The 22509-nt window shown below is 41.1% G+C and overlaps 1 protein-coding gene and 1 long non-coding RNA gene across 2 annotated transcripts in view; one reads left to right on the top strand and one right to left on the bottom strand.

The window, feature by feature from the left end:
- The first annotated feature begins 2531 nt into the window (after window positions 1-2531).
- LOC135112269 (uncharacterized) overlaps window positions 2532-22509 on the top strand; it is a 98630-nt gene continuing 78652 nt past the window's right edge. Inside the window, exon 1 of the mRNA XM_064026557.1 lies at window positions 2532-2689. Within this exon, the coding sequence (XP_063882627.1) occupies window positions 2532-2689 (158 nt within the window). The remainder of the gene's footprint in view (window positions 2690-22509) is intronic.
- LOC135112468 (uncharacterized) lies at window positions 18491-19892 on the bottom strand. The gene is made up of 2 exons (XR_010274411.1): window positions 19710-19892; window positions 18491-19079 (listed from the first exon to the last, which is right to left on the bottom strand). It is a non-coding gene; the product is annotated as an uncharacterized LOC135112468 (long non-coding RNA).

Below are 22509 nucleotides of genomic sequence, written 5' to 3'. Positions count from 1 at the left end.
GGCTCACTAATAATCTCTTTACATTCCTTAAGTACTCTGGGATATATTTCATCAGGTCCTGGTGACTTGAACTTTTTTTAGCCTATCTATCTCCTGTTCCACTATCTCCCTAGTTATGGAAATATCTGCCAGCTTCTCATTCTCATCTGCTCTAAACACCTGTTCACTATCTGGCATATCCTGCATGTTTTCCTGGGTGAAGACAGTTAAAAAATAATTATTCAGAAGTTTACTTATCTCCTCCCCAGAACTAACCAGCTCCCCATCTGCTGCCTTTAATGGACCTACAGTATTCTTATTCTTCGTCCTGTATACCTGATAAAATCCCTTGGGGTCCGTCTTCGCCTGGCTGGCTACCTTTAATTCATAATTGTCCTTAGCTTTTCTCGTCAACTTCCTGACTGTTCTAACTAATTCATTATATTGTGTCCTTAAAACTTCTTCACCTGCCCTTAATCTCTTATATATACTTCTCTTACGCCCTATATAATGCTTTAACCTAGCAGTCATCCATTTAGGGTCATTTTTTTTGTGATCTTATTGTTCTATACGGGATATTTGCTAACTGACCTGTATGAACTTTATCTACGAAATATTTATACAATTCATCTACATTTACTTCACCTAATCCCCTCATCTCGTCCTCTACATTCCTCTCCACTCCTTCATTTACTCGCCTCGACCTCACTTCTCTCATTTCAGCATGACCTGACATTCCAACATACTCACACCTATCTCCCCCCTTCCTCTTTCCTCCTCCCTTCCGGACACATCTTCCCTTCTCTTGTCCTACACCCTCACGCCTCACCTCACCTCTCTCATCCAGCCTTATCTCTCTGAACTCCGTCCCTGACCTGATCTCACCCTGCATCCTTTGCCAGTCCACTCCTTGGAGGTACCTTTTTAATTCTTCAAAATCTGCTCTCCTAAAGTCAGGTATTTTACTAGTGTTTTTGTTTCTAACAGTTTCTTCCCATGCTAAATTGTACCTAATTTCCCTATGGTCACTGTTACCTAGCTGTCCTCCAACCTCTACCTGCGTGACTGCTTCCTCCCTGCTAGTAAGAATTAAATCTAGAATATTATTCCCCCTTGTGGGTTCTACGACTACCTGTTTTAAAAAATTATCCTGAATTACCTTAAGAAATTCCTCTGCTTCCTTGTTACCCACAATCAGACTTCAGTTGATATTCCTAAAATTAAAATCTACTACCACACATACCTGACTGTACCTGCTTGCTCTATTTAATTCCTGCCACAGTGAGGTGTTAATTTCCTCTGTACTGGTCGGTGGCCTGTAAACTACCCCTAGTACTACTGACTGCGATCCTTTCTTAATATCTACCTATATCGACTCTGCTTTGTTATCTGTTTTAATTCTATTATTCTATTATATACTACTACTACACTTACCCATTTTAGTGGACAATGGAATAACAATGAACTACTAGCATAGGAAGTGGATAGAAATTGGTATTAAGATTTGTACCGATATTGAGCCAATACATGTTTATAATGGACACTGGAACAGTACCGGATGACACACATTGGCCAGCATCGGTTCTGATGTGTGCCCGTTAAGAGCCCATTGAACAAATGAAAAATGATATATACTGGTCCAATATAAGAAGGTAAGTTTGCTAATATTGGGCTGCTAGTTGCTTTAACGGAAAACAACATTGGTCCAGTACAAATCCAATATGTCTGTGTTTGCTGAGTCCTCTAATGTTTCTGTGAATGAGTTTGCATTTACGTTCGGTCTACGTTGAACAACACCGATGATAATGCGTTTCATCATGTACACCCCATCAATAAATAGTGTTCCTGAAATTTCATTTGAACAACATATTTAATTTACAACTTAGAATGAGATGTGATTTTTCAAATATACCATCACTATAATGATTCCTATCGTTTGTTGCTGAAGTGTACCCATTAAGTTTATGCAAGTTTTCAATGTTATCAGATTTTTTTTTTTTTACAAAAGGATATGATATCTTCATATCATGAAGAAATATAAGAAGCATTGCCTGTCTGCTTGAAAAAAAAAAAAAAAAGGTTACGTGGTATACTATTTGTATTGTACATCAATGCTGTATGTAATGCATTATTAATGAGTAAATTGTTGAACTCTTCGTGACTATAATAATGGTGACTTATCGGTAACACATTTTCTAAACTATTTATATCAAGTCATAGTTTTCTAACTCATGATAGTCATTAGTCCCTAACAACTTTGTTATTAAATTTGGTGAAGTGGTAAAAGTTCATTAGTGAAAATTCAGTTACTGAATAACTGAATAACCTCAAAGTCTGTTGTGTAAGAACATATTGAGTTGGTATAATTATGCGCTATGCAATGCAAGAAAATACATGTAGATGACCTACCAGCCATCCACTTCGCATACTTTTAATATATATATATATATATATATATATATATATATATATATATATATATATATATATATATATATATATATATATATATATATATATATTATATAATCTTATTTTTTTTTTTTCAGACCATGGATAATGTAGTAAAAGAATGTATGGTGTGTCAAATCGCTTGGGATAACAAACGTCATCAGCCAGTGGCGTTACCTGCTTGTGGACACAGTTTCTGCAGGCATTGCCTCATAAAGCTACGTGATATCAAGGAGTCTGTTGAGTGCCCCATATGCAAGTCAGTTACATTTCGTAATGTCACAATCATCTATATCTGTAAATCAATATGAGTTAGTTCAGTCCGTACACATTTGTCTTCATATCTTTCTTTTTTTCAGCTTCAGGACTCAGTTTTATATAAGTGAGTTTGTTTTAAAAAGTTTTAATTAAACAAAACATGTGGGAACGCATGTCCCTAGAACAGCACTGCTAGCTCTGCCAGCTGACTATGGCAGCCTTGTGGAGAAGACAGCCTGTCTGTGGGTGCAGAGGTGGCTCCACCTTGTCCAAGAGAGGGTAGAAGAATAGTACTGGGAGCAGCCTCAATTAATGTAATGGGGAGTTTTCAGAGTTGCCAAATGTCACCAGCAGCTTAGTCTTTCAGCTAAAAAAATCTGGATTATTCATTCAGTTATCGTAAATTACACACTTTTTTTTTTTCTGGGACTTGTAAACAGCTACATATCAATACAATAGGTAATACTGTTGTTAATAAAAATGTAGTTGATAATTTTTGTCGTTTAATTCTTGGTAAACAAGACAAAATAAATGACTAAGTTATTTTTTTTCAATTTTTTTGTTGCACGAAAAAAACTGCAAAACCAAGCAGAGCTGTATTTTTGAATAAAAAAAAAAAAAATATATATAAATATATATATATATATATATATATATATATATATATATATATATATATATATATATATATATATATATATATATATATATATATATATATATATATATATATATGGTGACACCATTAGCTGCCCTCGCCACACTCGTCACTAGCGTTGCTCCACAAGTCAATTATCTTCCGAAACTTACTGTGAGCAAACTACAAGAGCTAGATGGAATTTAATTACTCTATAGGCAAGGTCAGCCCTTCTACTATATAATATGATTTGGTTCAACATGAGGGCACGAAAGGAAATAAGGAAATTTAATTGGAGAAGGCGTCTGAGTATATGCTCAGAGATTTTAAAGTAAACTAGGTAGGTGTCAGGCAGGCACTCATCATATCATCGTGGTTCAGATATCTTCTCTTGCTCACTCTCATACTCTCACTCTTTTTCTTTCTTTTTCTTTGCGCAGTTCATAAATAACTATATATGTATATATATATATATATATATATATATATATATATATATATATATATATATATATATATATATATATATATGTTATAACATCTGCTTTGTTCCTGCTTTCGGTATACGAGTTTCACCTTTGATGAAATTTTTCAAATAATGTTAGAGTTCCTAGCATCCTAACAGAGACTATCCCAACATGAGGATGGTGCACGGGATACCATTTCGTGTAGTGTTCTGCAAATAAAACACACTCCATTGGCAGTCCTGGGCCCGTGTTAATAAAGACTCCTAGGAGTACTCCTAAGATCACTCCTAGGAGTGCTATCATCCTCGACTTCGCCCCTATAAGTTGCTCCTAAAATCAACTTTTACTTTCAAAATAAAAGTTACTCCTAGCAGTAGAAATTCCGCTAATGTAGCGCTTTTCTAATGTTAATGTTGATACATTTTCTAAATGTAGCAACATTATTATGACTCAGATATAACAAGATGTTGTTTTTTTGGTGGCAGTTTATACTTGTAAATTAATCTTGAGTATTTCTAATTCTAGACTATTTCTGAGCATTATTAAGAGCGGTATGTAATTTCCAGACATGTCGATAGTTTGGTGGATATAAACAAAACGCCGCTCTCTTTGCCAGCCCAAGCCAACATACCACTTCTCTTCTCAAAATGGATGCAGAGGACGGGAGCTGGTTTAAGAGTAAAAGAAATTAGGGCAGCTATGAAACATTACTCCTTGTAAACCTCACAGAGGAAAGGAAAAAAAAAATTATAATGAAGATTAAATGTGAACCAGGAGTGATTTCCAAGCAAAAGAAAAATGTAAGGCTAGACACGGTTGCCAATCTAAATTAAGCATGCATACATACATATCATATGCAGAGTACATCTCTCTCTCTCTCTCTCTGTCTATCTATCTAACTATCTCTCACACACACACACACACACACACACACACACACACACACACACACACACACAGATATATGTATATATATATATATATATATATATATATATATATATATATATATATATATATATATATATATATATATATATATATATATATACACACACACACATTAGGAGGAGGCAGTAGACACCTGCCGAAACGATAATTACTCCCAGTGAGGTCTCAAGCACTGTTCAGGGGGTGCTGTGAACCTATCATTAAACCCAGCTGTGACCTCACTGAACGTTTCCCTTTGTGTCTCACAACACAAGGGGGCAGTCACTGCCTGCCCTCTAAAGACAACTCTCTTCCTCCACACAAAACTACAAGCACCTAATAACACACACACCCTTCACTCAAAAATTTTAAAATCATCATGGCGACTCCTACACCAGCCTCGGAGTCTCCATCTGGGGAGGGGACCATAAATGTCCCCAGGTCGGACTGCCTTTCTGTCGACGACCCTAAGTGTCTTGACACCCCCCTCAACTTTTTCTTCATTAACTTCTGCAACATTCGCGGTCTAAGATCTAATTTTCAATCTGTAGAACACCACCTCTCCTCTTCTAAACCTCATCTTCTTTTCCTCACTGAAACTCAGGTGGCTGAGGCAACTGACAGTAGCCCCTTTTCTATTCCCTCCTACTTTCTCTATCCTCATTTTCGATCCAAAGCTGGATGCTGCGTTTATGTGCGCAATGACTTAACCTGCTCTCGTGCCCACGCTCTTGAATCTTCCGAGTTTTCCACCATCTGGCTACGACTACAGAGTCATTCTCATACTAAATTTATCTGTGCTGTATACCTCTCACCTAACTCCTCTGACTATAAGAAATTCTTTGACTACTTAACTTCCAAAGTGGAGGACATTCTGAGCCTCTTCCCTTTTGTAGAGATCTCCATTCTTGGAGACTTCAATGTTCACCACCAGCTTTGGCTTTCCTCTCCCTTCACTGACCATCCTGGTGAACTAGCTTACAACTTTGCTATCCTCCATGACCTAGAGCAATTGGTGCAACACCCTACTCGTATTCCTGACCGTCTTGGAGATATGCCCAACATTCTTGACCTTTTCCTGACCTCTAATCCTTCTGCTTATGCTGTCACCCTTTCTTCTCCGTTGGGTTCCTCCGATCACAATCTCATATCTTAACTTCTGATCTTTCTAAAATTTCTGATTGGGGCAGAGCAAACTTAGTATTGTTCAATGCCTCAAAAACTCAATTCCTCCATCTATCAACTCGACACAACCTTCCAGACAACTATCCCCTCTTCTTCAATGACACTCAACTGTCCCCCTCTTCTACACTGAACATCCTCGGTTTGTCCTTTACTTATAATCTGAACTGGAAACTTCACATCTCATCTCTAGCAAAAACAGCTTCTATGAAGTTAGGCGTTCTGAGACGTCTCCGCCAGTTTCTCTCACCCCTATTCTGTCCACCTCTCTAACGCAAGAGTTAGCCAGTATTTTCAATCATTCATCCCTTTCTCTGGTAAACTCTGGAACTCCCTGCCTGCTTCTGTATTTCCACCTTCCTATAACTTGAATTTCTTCAAGAGGGAGGTTTCAAGACACTTTTTCATCAATTTTTGACCACTGCTTTGACCCTGTTTGTGTGCCTTGTCCCATCGTTCAGAGTGTGACTTATTTTAGGCCGCACTGGCTGCTCTAGTTTATATATATATATATATATATATATATATATATATATATATATATATATATATATATATATATATATATATATATATATATATATATTTATATATATATATATATACTCGTATATATATGTATTATTGCCCCCACCCCTCACTCCAGGCGGGCATGTTATCCACACGGGCACGGGTCGAAAAACTAGAGCAGCCAGTGGGGCCTAAAATAAGTCACACTCTGAACGATGGGACAAGGCACACACACACTAGATCCGGGCACAAGAGAAAACACAGGCACTATCTCCTAGGCTTATTGACAAATTCTCCGCAAGTACACTGCTTTACAGGTTCAAAGGGGCACCGCAAGTCTCCCAGGGCACGACAGGCACTCAACACGGCAGTCAACAGGCAGGGAAACACTTCCAAAGCAGGCATGCACACGCTCGTTTCCACACGCTCGGCCACACGTCTCCGCTCTCTTTTCTCGCCTCTCCCAGTGCTGCCACCTCCAACAGTGCTGCCACCCGCAGCCATACCCCTGGTGTAACACTATCCCCCCCTACAAAGCAGACGACCCGGCTGCCCTGACACACACATACACACAAGAAAATTAAGTGGAAATAAATAAATGAAATACACAAAGAAAATTAATCCTCATGAACATCACAAAAGTCTCTCATCCACCGTGGTCTACACCTCTGCTGCCGAGGTCGCTGTGGTGGTGGAGGCGTGGGCTGCGGCGAGTCAACAGCGCCACCCAGGGGGGCGTCTTTAGCCCCAAGTTCTGGGTCAAGGTCACCACTGTCACTCGCCGCGCTGCCTACTCCAAGCTCATTCCAGTCTCGGGCAGCCCCTGCCACGTCCTCGTCGCTGCTGCTGGGGCTCACGTTCTCGTCTTCCACGCCATGGCCCCAGGAGTAGCGGCCCGGACCGTGGTAATGCCACAGCCGGTCCACGTGGACAACAGACGGTCACTTCCGTCCCTGGCTAATCTGATATGTGACGTCAGAGAGTACTACTTCCATCGTGTATAGCCCCTCCCAAGGGCTCTGGAGCTTCGGCGAGAGCCCTCACTTCCGGTGGGGGTTATACAGCCGCACTCAAGTCACCCATAGCATACCTCACGTTCCTCATGCGCCGGTCATACGTCTCCTTCATGGCCTGGCCCGCCACCAGCGTGTCGAACGTGTCATCAATCCTTGGCAGGGGGTAAGAGTCCTTGGCAGTCACGTCATTCAGCGCCCGGTAGTCCACACAGAAGCGCTGCGTGCCATCCTTCTTCTTAACCAGGACTACTGCTGATGATCACAGACTGTCCGACCGCTCAATCACCCCCTGCGCTGCCAGCTCGTCGATGGTGCGCTGCATCTCCTCTCACCTGGCTGGTGCGATATGTCGAGGCGGGCTCTTGATGGGTGAACTACTTCCCATGTTGATGCTGTGCTTCATCAACCCTGTGCGGCCCAGGTCCATGTCACCCCTGCTAAAGACGTCCGCGTACTGAGCGCACCTTCTCCGTCTGCACCTCCGTCAGGTTAGCGGCACTCCGGTGAGCCAAATCCTCCAGGAAGTCAGGCAGCAGCCTCACAGCAGCCACCTCTACGCTCTCCAACGTCTCCTCAGGGCGCTCCACTTCCTCATAAGTGCCCAGCTTGGCCCCAGCGGGCACCTTCCGAACCTCATCGGAAATGCTAGCTACCAACACCGTAACTAACTCCTTCCCCGCTTGAACGAGGCTCCCCCCGACTGCTACACCGTCAGCCAGTCGCAGGTTTTCTGTGGGCTCCACCATGCCTTCCGATCCACGCATCGCTCTGGACAGTCAACACCGGACTCTGGCCTCCATCCTAGGGGCAAGGTGCACTCTCTCAGCCACAACTACCTCCGCACAACCGACCTCCGGAAGCAAAGGCACTTCTTGGCCACGCGCCCTCATCAGCTTCCATCCAAGGTCGACACAATCCTTGCTCTTCATCAGGTAGTCGAGTCCCAGCAGACATGGTTCGTCCAAGTCGGCGACATACACCGGCAGCCGCTCCACAGCGCTGCCCATGCCGATACGAACATCCACTGGTCCCTTGAGCTGCACACAGTGCCCCGTCACGCCACACAGCCTCTGTGGCGCGTCTGGGACTCGAGTGGCAGCCAGCATGTCAGGCCCTACCAAAGTCTTCTCAGCCCTGGTGTCCACTGTCAGGCAGCATGGGTTCCCATCCACTGAGCCCGCCACCTGCATCTCGCTTGTTGTCTGGCAGCAGCTTACACAAGGCGGGGCCCGGGGACTGAGGACGGCTGGAGTTCGGCCCCCTTCTCTAGCCTGTCCGAGTTTCCTGCCTGCACCACTTCCTTTGGCTTGGGGCAGGCACTAGAGCGGTGGCCAGACTTGCCACAGCCCTTGCAGCAAGGCTGAACAGCATCAGAACCCAGCCGGTTGAGAGAACACGTCCTTCGTTCCCTCGGGCACAGACTGTGTCTGTGACCCTTCTCGCCACAGCCCCAACGTGAGCCACGAAAACCATCTCGGCTTGCCTTCCTCGACAGTGGCTTCTTTTCCACCTTCGCCTTCCGGCCTCGGAGGTCACGGCGGGGTTGGGCGGCCGCCCCTTGGCCACTGGTCGTCTTCAGGAAGGCCTCAAATTCAAAGGCCCTCGCCAGCGCCACCTGCAGGTCCCCAGGGTGCGCCTGCTTGACGTAGATTTACAGCTGCTGGCCGTCTAGGGCGTCAATGAAGGAATCTCAGGCCAGCACCACAATCATTTCTTCCGGGGCCGCGGGATACGACCTTCTTACCAACGCCTCCACGTTCTGCGCCAACTAGGACAGCGTCTCGCCCCACTCCCGAGTCCTCTTCTTCAGGCGAGCCCGGTACACTTCGGCCTGGTGGTGGTGCCCGAAGCGGCGCTGAAGGGCCTCTGCCACACTTCCATAACAGGCGCCTTGGGGCAGCGGCATGTGCCCCAAGACCCCCAGAGCGGGGCCTCGCAGCGCTGTTGCCAACTGAAGCGCCTTCTCAGCCTCGCTCAAGCCCTGGGCAGAGGCTAGCATCGCGAACTGGGCGACGTAAGCCTCCCAGGTTACCTTCCCGTCGTACTCCGCCAGCTTGCGTTTCCCCAAACGCCGGGAAGCTGAAGGACTGAGGGGTGAACACGACTCCTGCGGGCAGCTGGTGGGGCGACCGGGGAAGGGAGACAGAGGGGGTGATGGCGGCAGAAGGGGGTTGACTGAGCCCCAGCCTGCCACCAGCCGGGCTCAAGGGAGGGATTCTGATGGCTCCCTGGCCCCCTGAAGCAGCTACCGGCTCTGACACGACGCTGCGAGGCCCCCGAGCCGAGGGTTCTTGCCAAGAGCCCCAGGCAGGCTCCATCAGGTCCGCCACCCCGGCGGTTCCCGCCACAACACGTGGGGCCGCCTGTTCCTCCGCGAGCGCTGTTGCTAGCTCGCGCTGCTGCTTCTCCATCCTCACCTTCTCCCTCAGGCCCTGGACCTCACCTTCCAGAGTCTGCACCTTGTCCAGCAGTTCATTCCTGACGCTGTCGCAAGCCAGGTCGGTGTATTGCTGTGTTTCCGCCTTCAAGGACGCGAGGCTGCTTGTAGCACATCCTCAAGATGGCGGACCTGGTCGTCCACCCATTGAGCATGCTCACGTGCCAGCTGATCGGTCCTTTCAGCCAGCATACGTGCCCTCTGAGCCTTTGCCTCACGGTCCACTGCCATTTCCTGCCTCATACCGGCCAGCATGGCAGCAATTAAGTCCATTTGGCCCGGTTTAACTTCACTTGAGCCGCCCTCGGCCGGCCCTATCATGACGGCCATCTTGTGACTCCATAATGACTCACCGTCTCTCACTGCTCACTGTTCCCTGTATATCACTCTATGACACCACTTGTTACACCCACCCCTCACTCCGGGCGGGCGTGTTATCCACACGGGCACGGGTCGAGAAACTAGAGCAGCCAGTGGGGCCTCAAATAAGTCATACTCTGAATGCTGGGACATGGCACACACACTAGGCCAGAGCACAAGGGAAAACACGGGCACTATCTCCTAGGTTTATTGACAAATCCTCTGCAAGTATACTGCTTTACAAGTTCACAGGGGCACCACAAGTCTCCCAGGGCACGACAGGCACTCAACAGGGCACTCAATAGGCAGGGAAACACTTCCAAAGCAGGCAGGCACACCTCGCTTCCTCTCGGCCACACATCTCCGCTCTCTCTTTTTTCCCGCCTCTCCCAGTGCTGCCACCTCCAACAGTGCTGCCACCCGCTCCCATAACCCTGGTGTAACATAATATATATATATATATATATATATATATATATATATATATATATATATATATATATATATATATATATATATATATATATATTGTTTTGAGCTGCACAAATAGCAAAGAGCAAAGAAGATGATGAGCAGAGAGGGAAAGATGAGAAGATGAAACAGAGAGAGAGAGAGAGAGAGAGAGAGAGAGAGAGAGAGAGAGAGAGAGATGCCTGAGGTGCAATAAGTCCGTGTCACCTCCCACCCATGTTTACTTCACATAATTACTCCCCTTCTCCATTTAAATTTCCTTACTTCCTTTCATTCCTTTCTTCTGAGTCATATATACAAGTATTATATAGTTGAAGAGGTCATCTTGCCTACAGAGTAATCAGAAACAACACAGCTACATAGATACCAGTCTCTGGGGAAAATCTAGTATGAGTGAGAGCGCGTGGGCTAGCGGGCTGCCACCTCCTCATCCCCATCCCCATCCCCTCCTCTTCCCTCTCGCATGAGTCACTGCCTGAGTCTACATACCGAGTCCCTTTCCCATATCAAGTCAGGCTTCTGTTCGCGCGAGGCCAAGACATAGTAACACAAGAAGGGAATACTGGCACTGAATAGGGATATATTTACCCTCGTTAGAGGGCGCTTGTTAGTTAGTGAAGCATGGCTTCACGAAGGGGAACTTGTTAAGTTTTTACAGTAAAGTGTACGAGGCAGTAGACAATGGTGATAGTTATGATATCTTATATCTGGACTTTAGTAAAGCATTTGACAAGGTACCCTATCAAAGGCTGAGAAAAGTTAGGGCACATGAGATAGATGGGAAGGTGTTAGGCTGGATAGAGTCATGGCTGAGTGGCAGGCGAGAAAGAGTTGTAATAAACTGCTCGAAATCTGAGTGGGGTCATGTAGTTAGTCAGGTGCCACAGGGATCAGTATTAGAGCCATTGTTATTTCTAATATATATCAATGGCTTGGATAGTGGAATTAATAGTGATGTTAGTAAATTTGCAGATGACACAAAGATAGGTAGATGAATTAGGTCAGAATCGGATGCCATCGCCTTGCAGGCAAATTTAGATAGAATGAATGAATGGACGGATAGATGGCAAATGCAATTTAATATCAATAAATGCAAAGTACTTAGCGTAGGTAGAGGAAACTCACACAGTAGGTACACATTAAACAACCAAACTCTGGTAGGTACAGGGTACGAGAAAGATTTAGGAGTTATAGTTAGCTCTGAACTCCGTCTAGGGAAACAATACATAGGAGCCAGAAACAGGGCAAATAGGGTACTAGGATTAATTTTTAGGAGTGTTAAATGTATAAGGCTGGAAATAATATTAAAGTTATACTTGGCGCTGGTCTGACCTCATCTAGATTACGCTGTGCAGTTCTGGTCCCCACATTACAGGAAAGATATAGGTCTATTAGAATCAGTAGAGATTAGAATGACTAAAAGGATACAGGGGATGAGGAGTATTCCTTACGAGGCGAGATTGAAGTTGTTAAATTTACATTCTTTAGAAAGACATAGGTTAAGAGGGGACCTGATAGAAGTCTTTAAGTGGTATAAGGGTTATAACAAGGGGGATGTAAGCAAAATTCTTAGGATCAGCAACCAGGGTGGAACAGGAAATAACGGGTTCAAGCTTGAAAAATTTAGGTTTAGGAAGGAGATAGGAAAAAATTAGTTCTCAAATAGAGTGGTAGATGAGTGGAACAGACTCATTAGTCATGTTGTTAGTGCTAGGACACTAGAGAGCCTTAAGAGAAGATTAGACAGGTTTATGGATGGGGATAATAGATGGAAATAGGTAGGTATATTTCATACAGGGACTGCCACGTGTAAGCCTGGTCGCTTCTTGCAGCTTCCCTTATTTATTATGTTCTTATGTTCTTATGTAAGTTAGTGGCATCCCCTCCCTTGTCGATTTTAGTAGGTAACACAGCAGTCATAAGGGTTTTGACTGAGTGTGGGGTGACAGTTTAGAGTCGTGGTGACGATGAGCCTCCTCTCCCATCCTGTGCGTTGTCCTGTGTTTGGTGTATCGTTTCGTTGTGCCATTAAATGCTACTGGGACTCATAGTTCTGCGAAGAGCTTTGAACCCAGAGGATTATAGTTTATCTGTTGTGTAGTAGTGTCTGCTCTTACTCTGGGCCTTGTCGTTCCTGGGTGGTATGAGCCTGTCTTCTGGGAGGCTGCAAACCGTTCTGTTCAGCAAGAAAAGGTATTCGTATTATTCTATGAATGGGTGGATTTGTTTTGAGAGGTCAGTAGCTCATAGAATATTACAATCCTCATAACTGTTTGTGACTTGTCATAACTGTGCCTCCTGGGAAGTGGCTTGTGATTCTTTCTCAGCAGGTTGGAGTTATTTGGCAGTTACAGTACTCCCTTTCCTGTTGGTGGGGTGAAACTGGGTGGCGGTCTCATATTTGTTAATCGTTACAGGAGACTAGTAGGTCTCTGTAAACATACATGTGGACACTAGCCTATGCAGGAGGTAGGTTAGGGAGGCTGAACCGAGGTAGAGGCAGCTGTGAGATGGGTGAAAACTGTGGTCATAACAATATATATATATATATATATATATATATATATATATATATATATATATATATATATATATATATATATATATATATATATATATATATATATATATATATATATATATATATATATATATATATATATATATATATATATATATATATATATATATATATATATAGTTATATAGTTATAGTTATGTGGGGCATAAATAGAGAGAGAGGAAGACAAAGAAGGAGATGACAGATAGAAAGAGAGAAGTAAGAAGGAAGAGAGGGAGTGGAAGTATGAATGCCACACACATAATTGTTGAGTGGCTGCACGCTGAAGTTACTATGAACTCTCCCGCATTTATCTACCCTCCTTCCCAAAATGATTTACCATATTTCTAGTTGTTCCCACATACTAGTTAGCTGAAGAGTTCCCCCTGCTTATGAATTAATCAGTTTGCATTCAGACTTCATAGTTCAGTCACAATTATTTTCTGCAAGTACTTATTTCATTTATATTAGTTAGGATCTTGCTTTGAGTGTGAGTGTGGAGATGAGCGGGCAGGGGGTGGGGTGCACCCCCATCGCCCTCCTCCCCTCCTGTATGAGTCATACCCTTGTGATGAACCTGAGGTGGGCATTCTCATGCTTCCAAGTCAGTAAGTCTTTAGTTTGAACAGTTGGATGTACGGTGGCAGCAGTACTATTCTGAGGAGATTGGGAGGAATACAGCTAGCGGGCTAGTTGCTTTAAGAGGTATTTGAGTAATTTGCCGCAGTATGCCCGTGCTTATATGTGTAGTGTTTAGGTGTCACCATCAACCTGCCTGTGAGTGCGCTTCCATGCAAGACATTACGATGTGATTTCTTGTCTCATTGTGAGGCAAGTACCTGGTGGCAGACCCTCCTGTTTGTGTTTGTGGGCTGCTTGACTGTGTATACGTTGTTCTGTTAAATGCTACTGTTGCTCAAGTCTCCTGTAGAAGGTCTGGCCGCAGAGGATTAAAAGTGCTGTGTAGTGAAGCTTTACTCCTTCCTCAGGCCCTGTCGAGGCCTGCCATCCAGGAGGTTGTAAATGACGCTACTCAGCTGGAAGACATAATATTTTGTTGGACAGTAGGGTGGGATTTGTTACTTTGAGCAGTTTGTCCAGCTATGCATTATACCTTGACTTTTTAAGTGTGTGTTCCTTGTGGTTGGCCCTTCCTGGAATGTGGCTAGGAATTCTTTCCCAGCTGTTTGAGCGATTTGGCAGTAGTAATATTCCCCTGCCTGTTGGTGGGTGAAACAGTCTGACGATTTCATTTGTGTAGTTTACCATAGGAGGCCAAAAGGTGAATCTTATCTCCACACTACACTGTGTAGAAGTGGCAGTGTAAGGAGGCTGATCCCAGGTAGTGGCAGCCAATAAGGAGAGCAGAACCTGGTGTTATGACCGTCTGTGCAAAGGGTGCAAAAGGGACTTTGTAACCCATGTTAAACCCTGCACCAAGTTACATAGGTGGTGACTTAGGAAAGTGAGCTGAAATAAAGGCCACTGTGAGAAGGGGAGCATTTGTGGTCATAACAGTATATATATATATATATATATATATATATATATATATATATATATATATATATATATATATATATATATATATATATATATATATATATATATATATATATATATATATATATATATATATATATATATATATATATATATATATATATATATATATATATATATATATATATATATATATATAGATTTTGGTGAAACTTTTGCTGTTGCCTTGGACATATCAAAAGCTTTTGATAGAGTCTGGCACAAAGCTTTGATTTCCAAACTACCCTCCTACGGTTTCTATCCTCTCTGTAACTTCATCTCAAGTTTCCTTTCTGACCGTTCTATTGTTGCTGTGGTAGACGGTCACTGTTCTTCTCCTAAATCTATTAACAGTGGTGTTCCTCAGGGTTCTGTCCTGTCACCAACTCTCTTCTTCTTATTCATTAATGATCTTCTAAACCAAACTTCTTGTCCTATCCACTCCTACGCTGATGATACCACCCTGCACTTTTCCACGTCTTTTCATAGACGTCCAACCCTTCAGGAGGTAAACATAGTACGCAGGGAAGCCACAGAACGCCTGACTTCTGATCTTTCTAAAATTTCTAATTGGGGCAGAGCAAACTTGGTATTGTTCAATGCCTCAAAAACTCAATTCCTCCATCTATCAACTCGACACAACCTTCCAGACAACTATCCCCTCTTCTTCAATGACACTCAACTGTCCCGCTCTTCTACACTGAACATCCTCGGTCTGTCCTTTACTTATAATCTGAACTGGAAACTTCACATCTCATCTCTAGCTAAAACAGCTTCTATGAAGTTAGGTGTTCTGAGACGTCTTCGCCAGTTTTTCTTACCCCCCCCAGCTGTTAACTCTGTACAAGGGCCTTATCCGTCCATGTATGGAGTATGCTTCACATGTCTGGGGAGGTTCCACTCATACTGCTCTTCTAGACAGGGTGGAATCAAAAGCTTTTCGTCTCATCAACTCCACTCCTCTAGCTGACTGTCTTCAGCCTCTCTCTCACCGCCGCAATGTTGCATATCTAGCTGTCTTCTACCGCTATTTTTATGCTAACTGCTCTTCTGATCTTGCTAACTGCATGCCTCCCCTCCTCCCGCGGCCTCGCTGCACAAGACTTTCTTCTTTCTCTCACCCCTATTCTGTCCACCTCTCTAACGCAAGAGTTAACCAGTATTCTCAATCATTCATCCCTTTCTCTGGTAAACTCTGGAACTCCCTGCCTGCTTCTGTATTTCCACCTTCCTATGACTTGAATTCCTTCAAGAGGGAGGTTTCAAGACACTTATCCACCTATTTTTGACCACTGCCTTGACCGTTTTATGGGACTGGCATTTCAGTGGGCATTTTTTTTTATTGGTTTTTGTTGCCCTTGGCCAGTGTCCTTCTTACATAAAAAAAAATATATATATATATATATATATATATATATATATATATATATATATATATATATATATATATATATATATATATATATATATATATATATATATATATATATATATATATATATATATATATATATATATATATATACTGTTATGACCACAAATGCTCCCCTTCTCACAGTGGCCTTTATTTCAGCTCACTTTCCTAAGTCACCACCTACGTAACTTGGTGCAGGGTTTAACATGAAAGTCCCTTTTGCACCCTTTGCACAGACGGTCATAACACCAGGTTCTGCTTTCATATATATATATATATATATATATATATATATATATATATATATATATATATATATATATATATATATATATATATATATATATATATATATATATTTATTTATTTATTTATTTATTTATTTTTTGTCAGCTTACTAGCCTATCTTTATATGGGGTCACTGTTTTTGATGAGCCGCCTCCAATATCTTCTGTCACCTGCATCGTTGGTATCTGGTCCCTTTTCTCTCATATCATCTTGCATGCAATCTTTCCATCTAGTCTTAGGTCTCCCTCTTCTCCTCCTTCCTTGCACATCCAAATCCAGGACTCTTCTCTCATCACTTGCTGTCCCTTCCCATTACATGCCTGTAACATCTAAGCCTTGCTTTCTGTATCTTCTCTGAACTATCTCCAATTTTCACTCTTCCTTTTATCCTTGTATTGTTGATTATATCCTCCCTCGTTACACACCATATCCAATGCAACATCCTCATTTCTGCTACTTCCATCCTCTTCTCATTTATTTTCCTCACAGGTAGTGCCTCTGCTACATATGTCATCACTGGTCTCACCACCATTTTGCAAGCCTTTCCCTTTATTTTTTTCTGGCATTTTTCTGTCACACAATTTTTTTTTTTTATGTAGGAGGGACACTGACCAAGGGCAACAAAAATCCGAAAAAAAAAATGCCCACTGAAATGGCAATCCCATAAAAAGGATCCAAAGCGGTAGTCAAAAATTGAAGGATAAGTGTCTTGAAATCTTTATAAGTGTCTTGAAATACCTCTGATACATCCCTCCAGCTCATCCAACACGGTTGGATCCTTGTAGTTACTTCCTTATCCTCATAGTCATCTCCTTATATGGTAGATCTCAGATACCTGAAGGCATCTCCTCTCTTTAGCTTCACTTCATCCAGCTTGAAGCTTTCACATCTATTCTGCTTATCCTCTGTACACTCCATATATTGTCTTTGTTCTTCTTATCTTCATCGCTCTACTCTCCAATGCTAACCTCTACTCACCCAGTCTTTGTTCTATCCCTTCTTTAGACTCGCCCAATAAAACAACATGATCTGCATACATTATGTCCCATGGTGTCCTCACTCATACATCCTCAGTCAGAAATCAACGCAGAGCCCTGATGCAGCCCCATCTCCACTCTAAAGCTGTCTGTCGTGCCTACTCCACTCTTCACCCGTGTCTTGACAGCCCTATACATTTCCTTCACCAGTCTTACATACTTTTCTGGCATCTTCCTCTCTCTCAGGCATCTCCACAGCCCTTGCATCGGTATTCTGTCATAGGGCTTTTCCAGGTCTATGAAAACCATATGTAGTTCCCTTTGTTTTTCACTGTACTTTTCAGCCATTTGCCTCAATATAAATACTGGGCTTGTTGTTCCTCTCCCAGGCATGAAACCAAACTGACCTCTGGAAACTTCAACCTCTAGCCTTGGTCTCTTGTCCATTATCCTTTCCCAGATCTTCATCGTATGTGGTAGTAATTTGATTCCACAGTAGTTTCCACACTCTTGAACATCTTCTTTCTTCTAGAAGATAGATACCAAAACACTCTCCCTCCATTCATCTGGAATATCTTCCTGATGATCTATCTTGCACATCAACTTCCAGAGAAAATCCACTCCTTTGTTTTCTAGGGCCCTCCAAGCCTCCACCGGGATCTTATCGGGATCTGGTTGCCTTGTCATTTTTCATTCTTTTAAGAGTTTTCACGACTTCTCTCTCTACTCCACTTGTCAGTTGTGGATAAGGAATTCCATCATCATGGTGACCCCTTGGGTTCTCCTCATTCATCAAACAATCAAAGCATCCTACATAATACACACACACTCACACACAGATGTGTATGCATGTATGTACGTATATTCCGCCTTTGTTGACAAAACAGACTCATGTAAACTCTTAACTCATGTAAAAGCCTCTCCGAGGTACTTTTATCTTTCGCCCACCTTGAAAACACGTATAGGAGCAAACTTACAACTTAGAGAGTTCTTTTAGTAGTTTGGAGCAACTTTTAGCTTTCAAAGTGTTTATTAATAGGGGCCCTGAACACAACAATGTATTATTCATTTATGACTTCGAGAAGGGTATTTGCCTAAGGTGTGAAGTGTTCTCACAGCATCCTCTCCCATCCGTACTAAACAAGGCGCCACATTTGGGATTGTAAACAGGATCTTGGGAGTTCTTGGTCACAGGATGTTCGCTTACTTAATTTACACTTCAATTAAATTTCATCAGAGGCGAGATTGGTATCCCAAAGGCAGGTATTCAAAAGATGCAATAATATAAGATTTATTATTATTTTTTTTCGAAAGCCCAACTCTGGTTGAGGCTGTGGCATCACTGAGCAGAGTGGGCTTTCAACTGCATGGTATCTGGACACCGGTCAGGGAGACCTGTCTACTTGGTGGATCAGCCTTGTAGAGCTGAAAGTACGGCCTACTCGTTAAGATATGATTAAAATATGTCACCTTGATATTGATTTCCACAGTTTTAATACATCAATTTACGTATCACACTCCTTCAGCAACACTTAGGGCAGGAGAGGTCATTTCTGCTTCTACCGCCATTGGGTACACAGTGCAATAGTCAAGGTCCACACTGAAAATCAATCATAATTTAGAATAGTGTTGGATGAATGAGAATGCTATCATTGTTTTACCCTACATATTTTCATATAGCTAACACAACAGTCGCTGCTTTGAGAAAATAGAGAAAGTGAATCTTTGGGTTACGGATCCCTTTCTGAATGTAATATAAGGTTTGGAACACTTACTAGAAATATACTACACGTCAACACCATTTTGCTATTAAATAATGTTCCTTACTTATTTCACTACAATTTGATTTTGAAGACCATTACAAGAATGAAATATAGTATATAGGTAATTATAAAAAAATAAATAAATAAATAGACAATCTGAGAAACAAACACTCCTAATAATACAGAGTGAATAAAATGGTCATATACCATTACCAAAAGTTTCACTCAAATATCCTGTAAAAAAAAAAAAAAATGGTAAAACATTTCTGCTGAACTCTACTACTATCACCGAAATTAATTCACTATTTTAAGCACTAACGTTAGGAAACTTCTATGTGAAGAAGGTAGGATAGTGGAGAAAGCTAGAGGTAGGAATTCATATATCCCTAACAAAGGCTATGAAAGAAAGGAGTGTTTCAATGGGGGTTCAGTTTTGAGACACCCTTCTTTTGAAAATGCTAACATACATTTCTGTAGTTGAGAAGGCTGGTGTTGTGGTGGGTGTTGGTGTGGGTGAGCAGGCTGCTCTTGTGGTGGATGTGGCTGGGGATGGGGAAGGTGTGGCTACTCTTGGAACTCATCGAAATCGTTGATATGATAATCTGTAGTAATGAAGGAACACATACATGAATAGCAAAATAAGGCTGCACAACACGAACATTTCTAAAAGTACATGAGTAAGGCAAAATGCATATCATTACAAGTGGGTAATGAAACTAGTACTGATTCAGTCTCATTACGCAATAGATTCCAGTTATAGTGTAATGTAGTAATTATTTTTACTGTGTATTATAAGTAATTACTTTAATTAATTAGTCTGTAGTATCTTTCATACCTACAAAAATAAGTTTTAGTATGCACGGGTACATGCTTTGACTAACTATTGAGTGGCTGCTCCATGGTAATAGCTGAATTGCTAGCCTCCCCTTGTGGCAAGTCAATGTCCATAAAACCTCTGAGGATGCTGGTGCTTCTGTTTATTTAGATGTAAGATGCATTTTCAAATAAATTATCACCTGAAAAACATGTGTATCATGAAATGATAGTAGGACATAAATTTTCTTTCTGTACATAACAAATATAAATGTAGCAGGTAGTTTGAGTATATAATTCTATCAAGAATGTCATGTCCCTGTATACATTACACCAAACTAAATGTAATGCACTAAATCACCTTCATATCTTTGTGGTGTTAAGTCCCCTTCGCCACCTGCAGTAAATTATGGCATATAGTAATTAATATAAATAATTATTTAAAAGTGCGGGTGAATGAGAAAGCTTATACATGACAAACACTCAATTTAAACAAAGTAGCTATAGGGAATCAATATCTTTAGATATATGTACATGAAATTTTCATAGCTTACCAGAAGGAATGGGAACAGGACCAAACAATAAATGACTTTTATTGCCTATGAATTTCTTGTCTTGAAAAAAAAAGTAGAGTCAACTTTTTATTATTTTATTTTATTTTAGTTTATTTTATTTTATTATCATTATTATTATTATTATTATTATTATTATTATTATTATTATTATTATTGTTATTGTTATTATTATTATTATTATTATTATTATTATTATTATTATTATTATTATTATTATTATTTATTTATTTATTTATTTATTTACTTATCTTTCAGTCCAACAATCAATATTATAATCTAGAATTAAGAAACATTTAATACAGTCCGTCGTGATTTGCAGTGACACATTCAATCGTTAATGATAAAGTTTCTGAAGTAACTACATTTTAAAAAATGTATTTATTTACTTTTTTTAGTATATTGTATTTTCATAAACTCTTTTACTTAAAACACTTATCTAGAGAATCTAACCTTCCTAGATTAACAAACACAGCTTAACTTTACCTATAACACAACTGAACTAGTGACTTATATAAAAAATAATCCATATTTTTTAAAAATAATAATATCCACACAACAAATTGCATGAATCAACACTACTACTTTTATCTCCGTAGATACCAGTACCACTAAATAATACTTAAATGTCATATATATATATATATATATATATATATATATATATATATATATATATATATATATATATATATATATATATATATATATATATATATATATATATAAAGAAGACAGCTCGCGGCTCCAATTTTAAGCTTTTATTAATTCCTGATGAAGTTGGTTCATATCCCCCATTATTTAAGTTTGTTAACTTATAATAATCGTATATAATATCGCTATCATAATCTGCCGCTATAAAATCATTCTCAAATCGGGAATACTGAAAATAAACCGTGCCTGCTTTCAGCTTATATTTATAGAATTTATATGTCATAATAATAGTGTTTGATATAATAAATATATTGAAATCATATTTACGGACCTTCCAGCGTCTTTCGGGAACAAATGTAGTTTCATTTCAGCATACAAAAAAAAAAAAGATAAATAAAATAAAATAAATAAATAAAATAAATAAATAGGTATGGCTCCTTTTCCCTTAACGCAGCAGACACGGCGAAACAATGTAGAGGCGGCATGGCTTTTGATGTGTGGAAGGAACGTGTAGAATCTATGTAGAATCCTTGGATGTGTGCATGCAGTGTTTGTGATCACGTGGTGCCGAATGTTTACATGGATACGGCTGCAGCCGAATGCAGATGGCAAGTGGTGCTATCTATTGTGGATACCAGCTCAAACCACAGGGATCGGAGAACGTAAGAGTAGGTAGGGAAGGCCTCCAGACCGTCAAGCTTTGTTCACATTTAGTTACTCGCCTTTTTGCCTCACTTTTTTTTTTTTTTTATCACAAAATGCCTCGTCCATCACATGCCAAACTTCGTTACAGTGCTGAAGTGTCTAAGAAAAGGGAGGAAACTGGAAAGAAAGAAAAGGAAGAGAGAGAGAGAGAGAGAGAGAGAGAGAGAGAGAGAGAGAGAGAGAGAGAGAGAGAGAGAGAGAGAGAGAGAGAGAGAGAATAAAAGTAAACATTGAAGGACAGAGGGAGTCTGTGGGACGAAATTTACTGTCACTGGTTTATTGTTGCCTGCAAAATGCCCTTGGTTATGCAGGTATGCATTCATTAGCTAGCTCTTTTGGAGTGACTTTGATGAGTAATGCTTCGTTTTTTCTTCATAAAAAGAAACTGGAAATACTTCCAAAGACTAAATATGAAGATTATAATGTTCTTGAAATTTAAATCATTTTTGAGTTGAACATGTTGCCTGATGCCAAAGGTATTTTATCACGAAGTAATATATGATGACTAGAGGGGATCTATCAT

Source organism: Scylla paramamosain, chromosome 23 (genome assembly GCF_035594125.1).
Source record: "Scylla paramamosain isolate STU-SP2022 chromosome 23, ASM3559412v1, whole genome shotgun sequence".
Classification (NCBI taxonomy): domain Eukaryota; kingdom Metazoa; phylum Arthropoda; class Malacostraca; order Decapoda; family Portunidae; genus Scylla; species Scylla paramamosain.
Note: the sequence above shows the minus strand (reverse complement) of the source record. Positions and strands in the feature narration are given on the sequence as shown.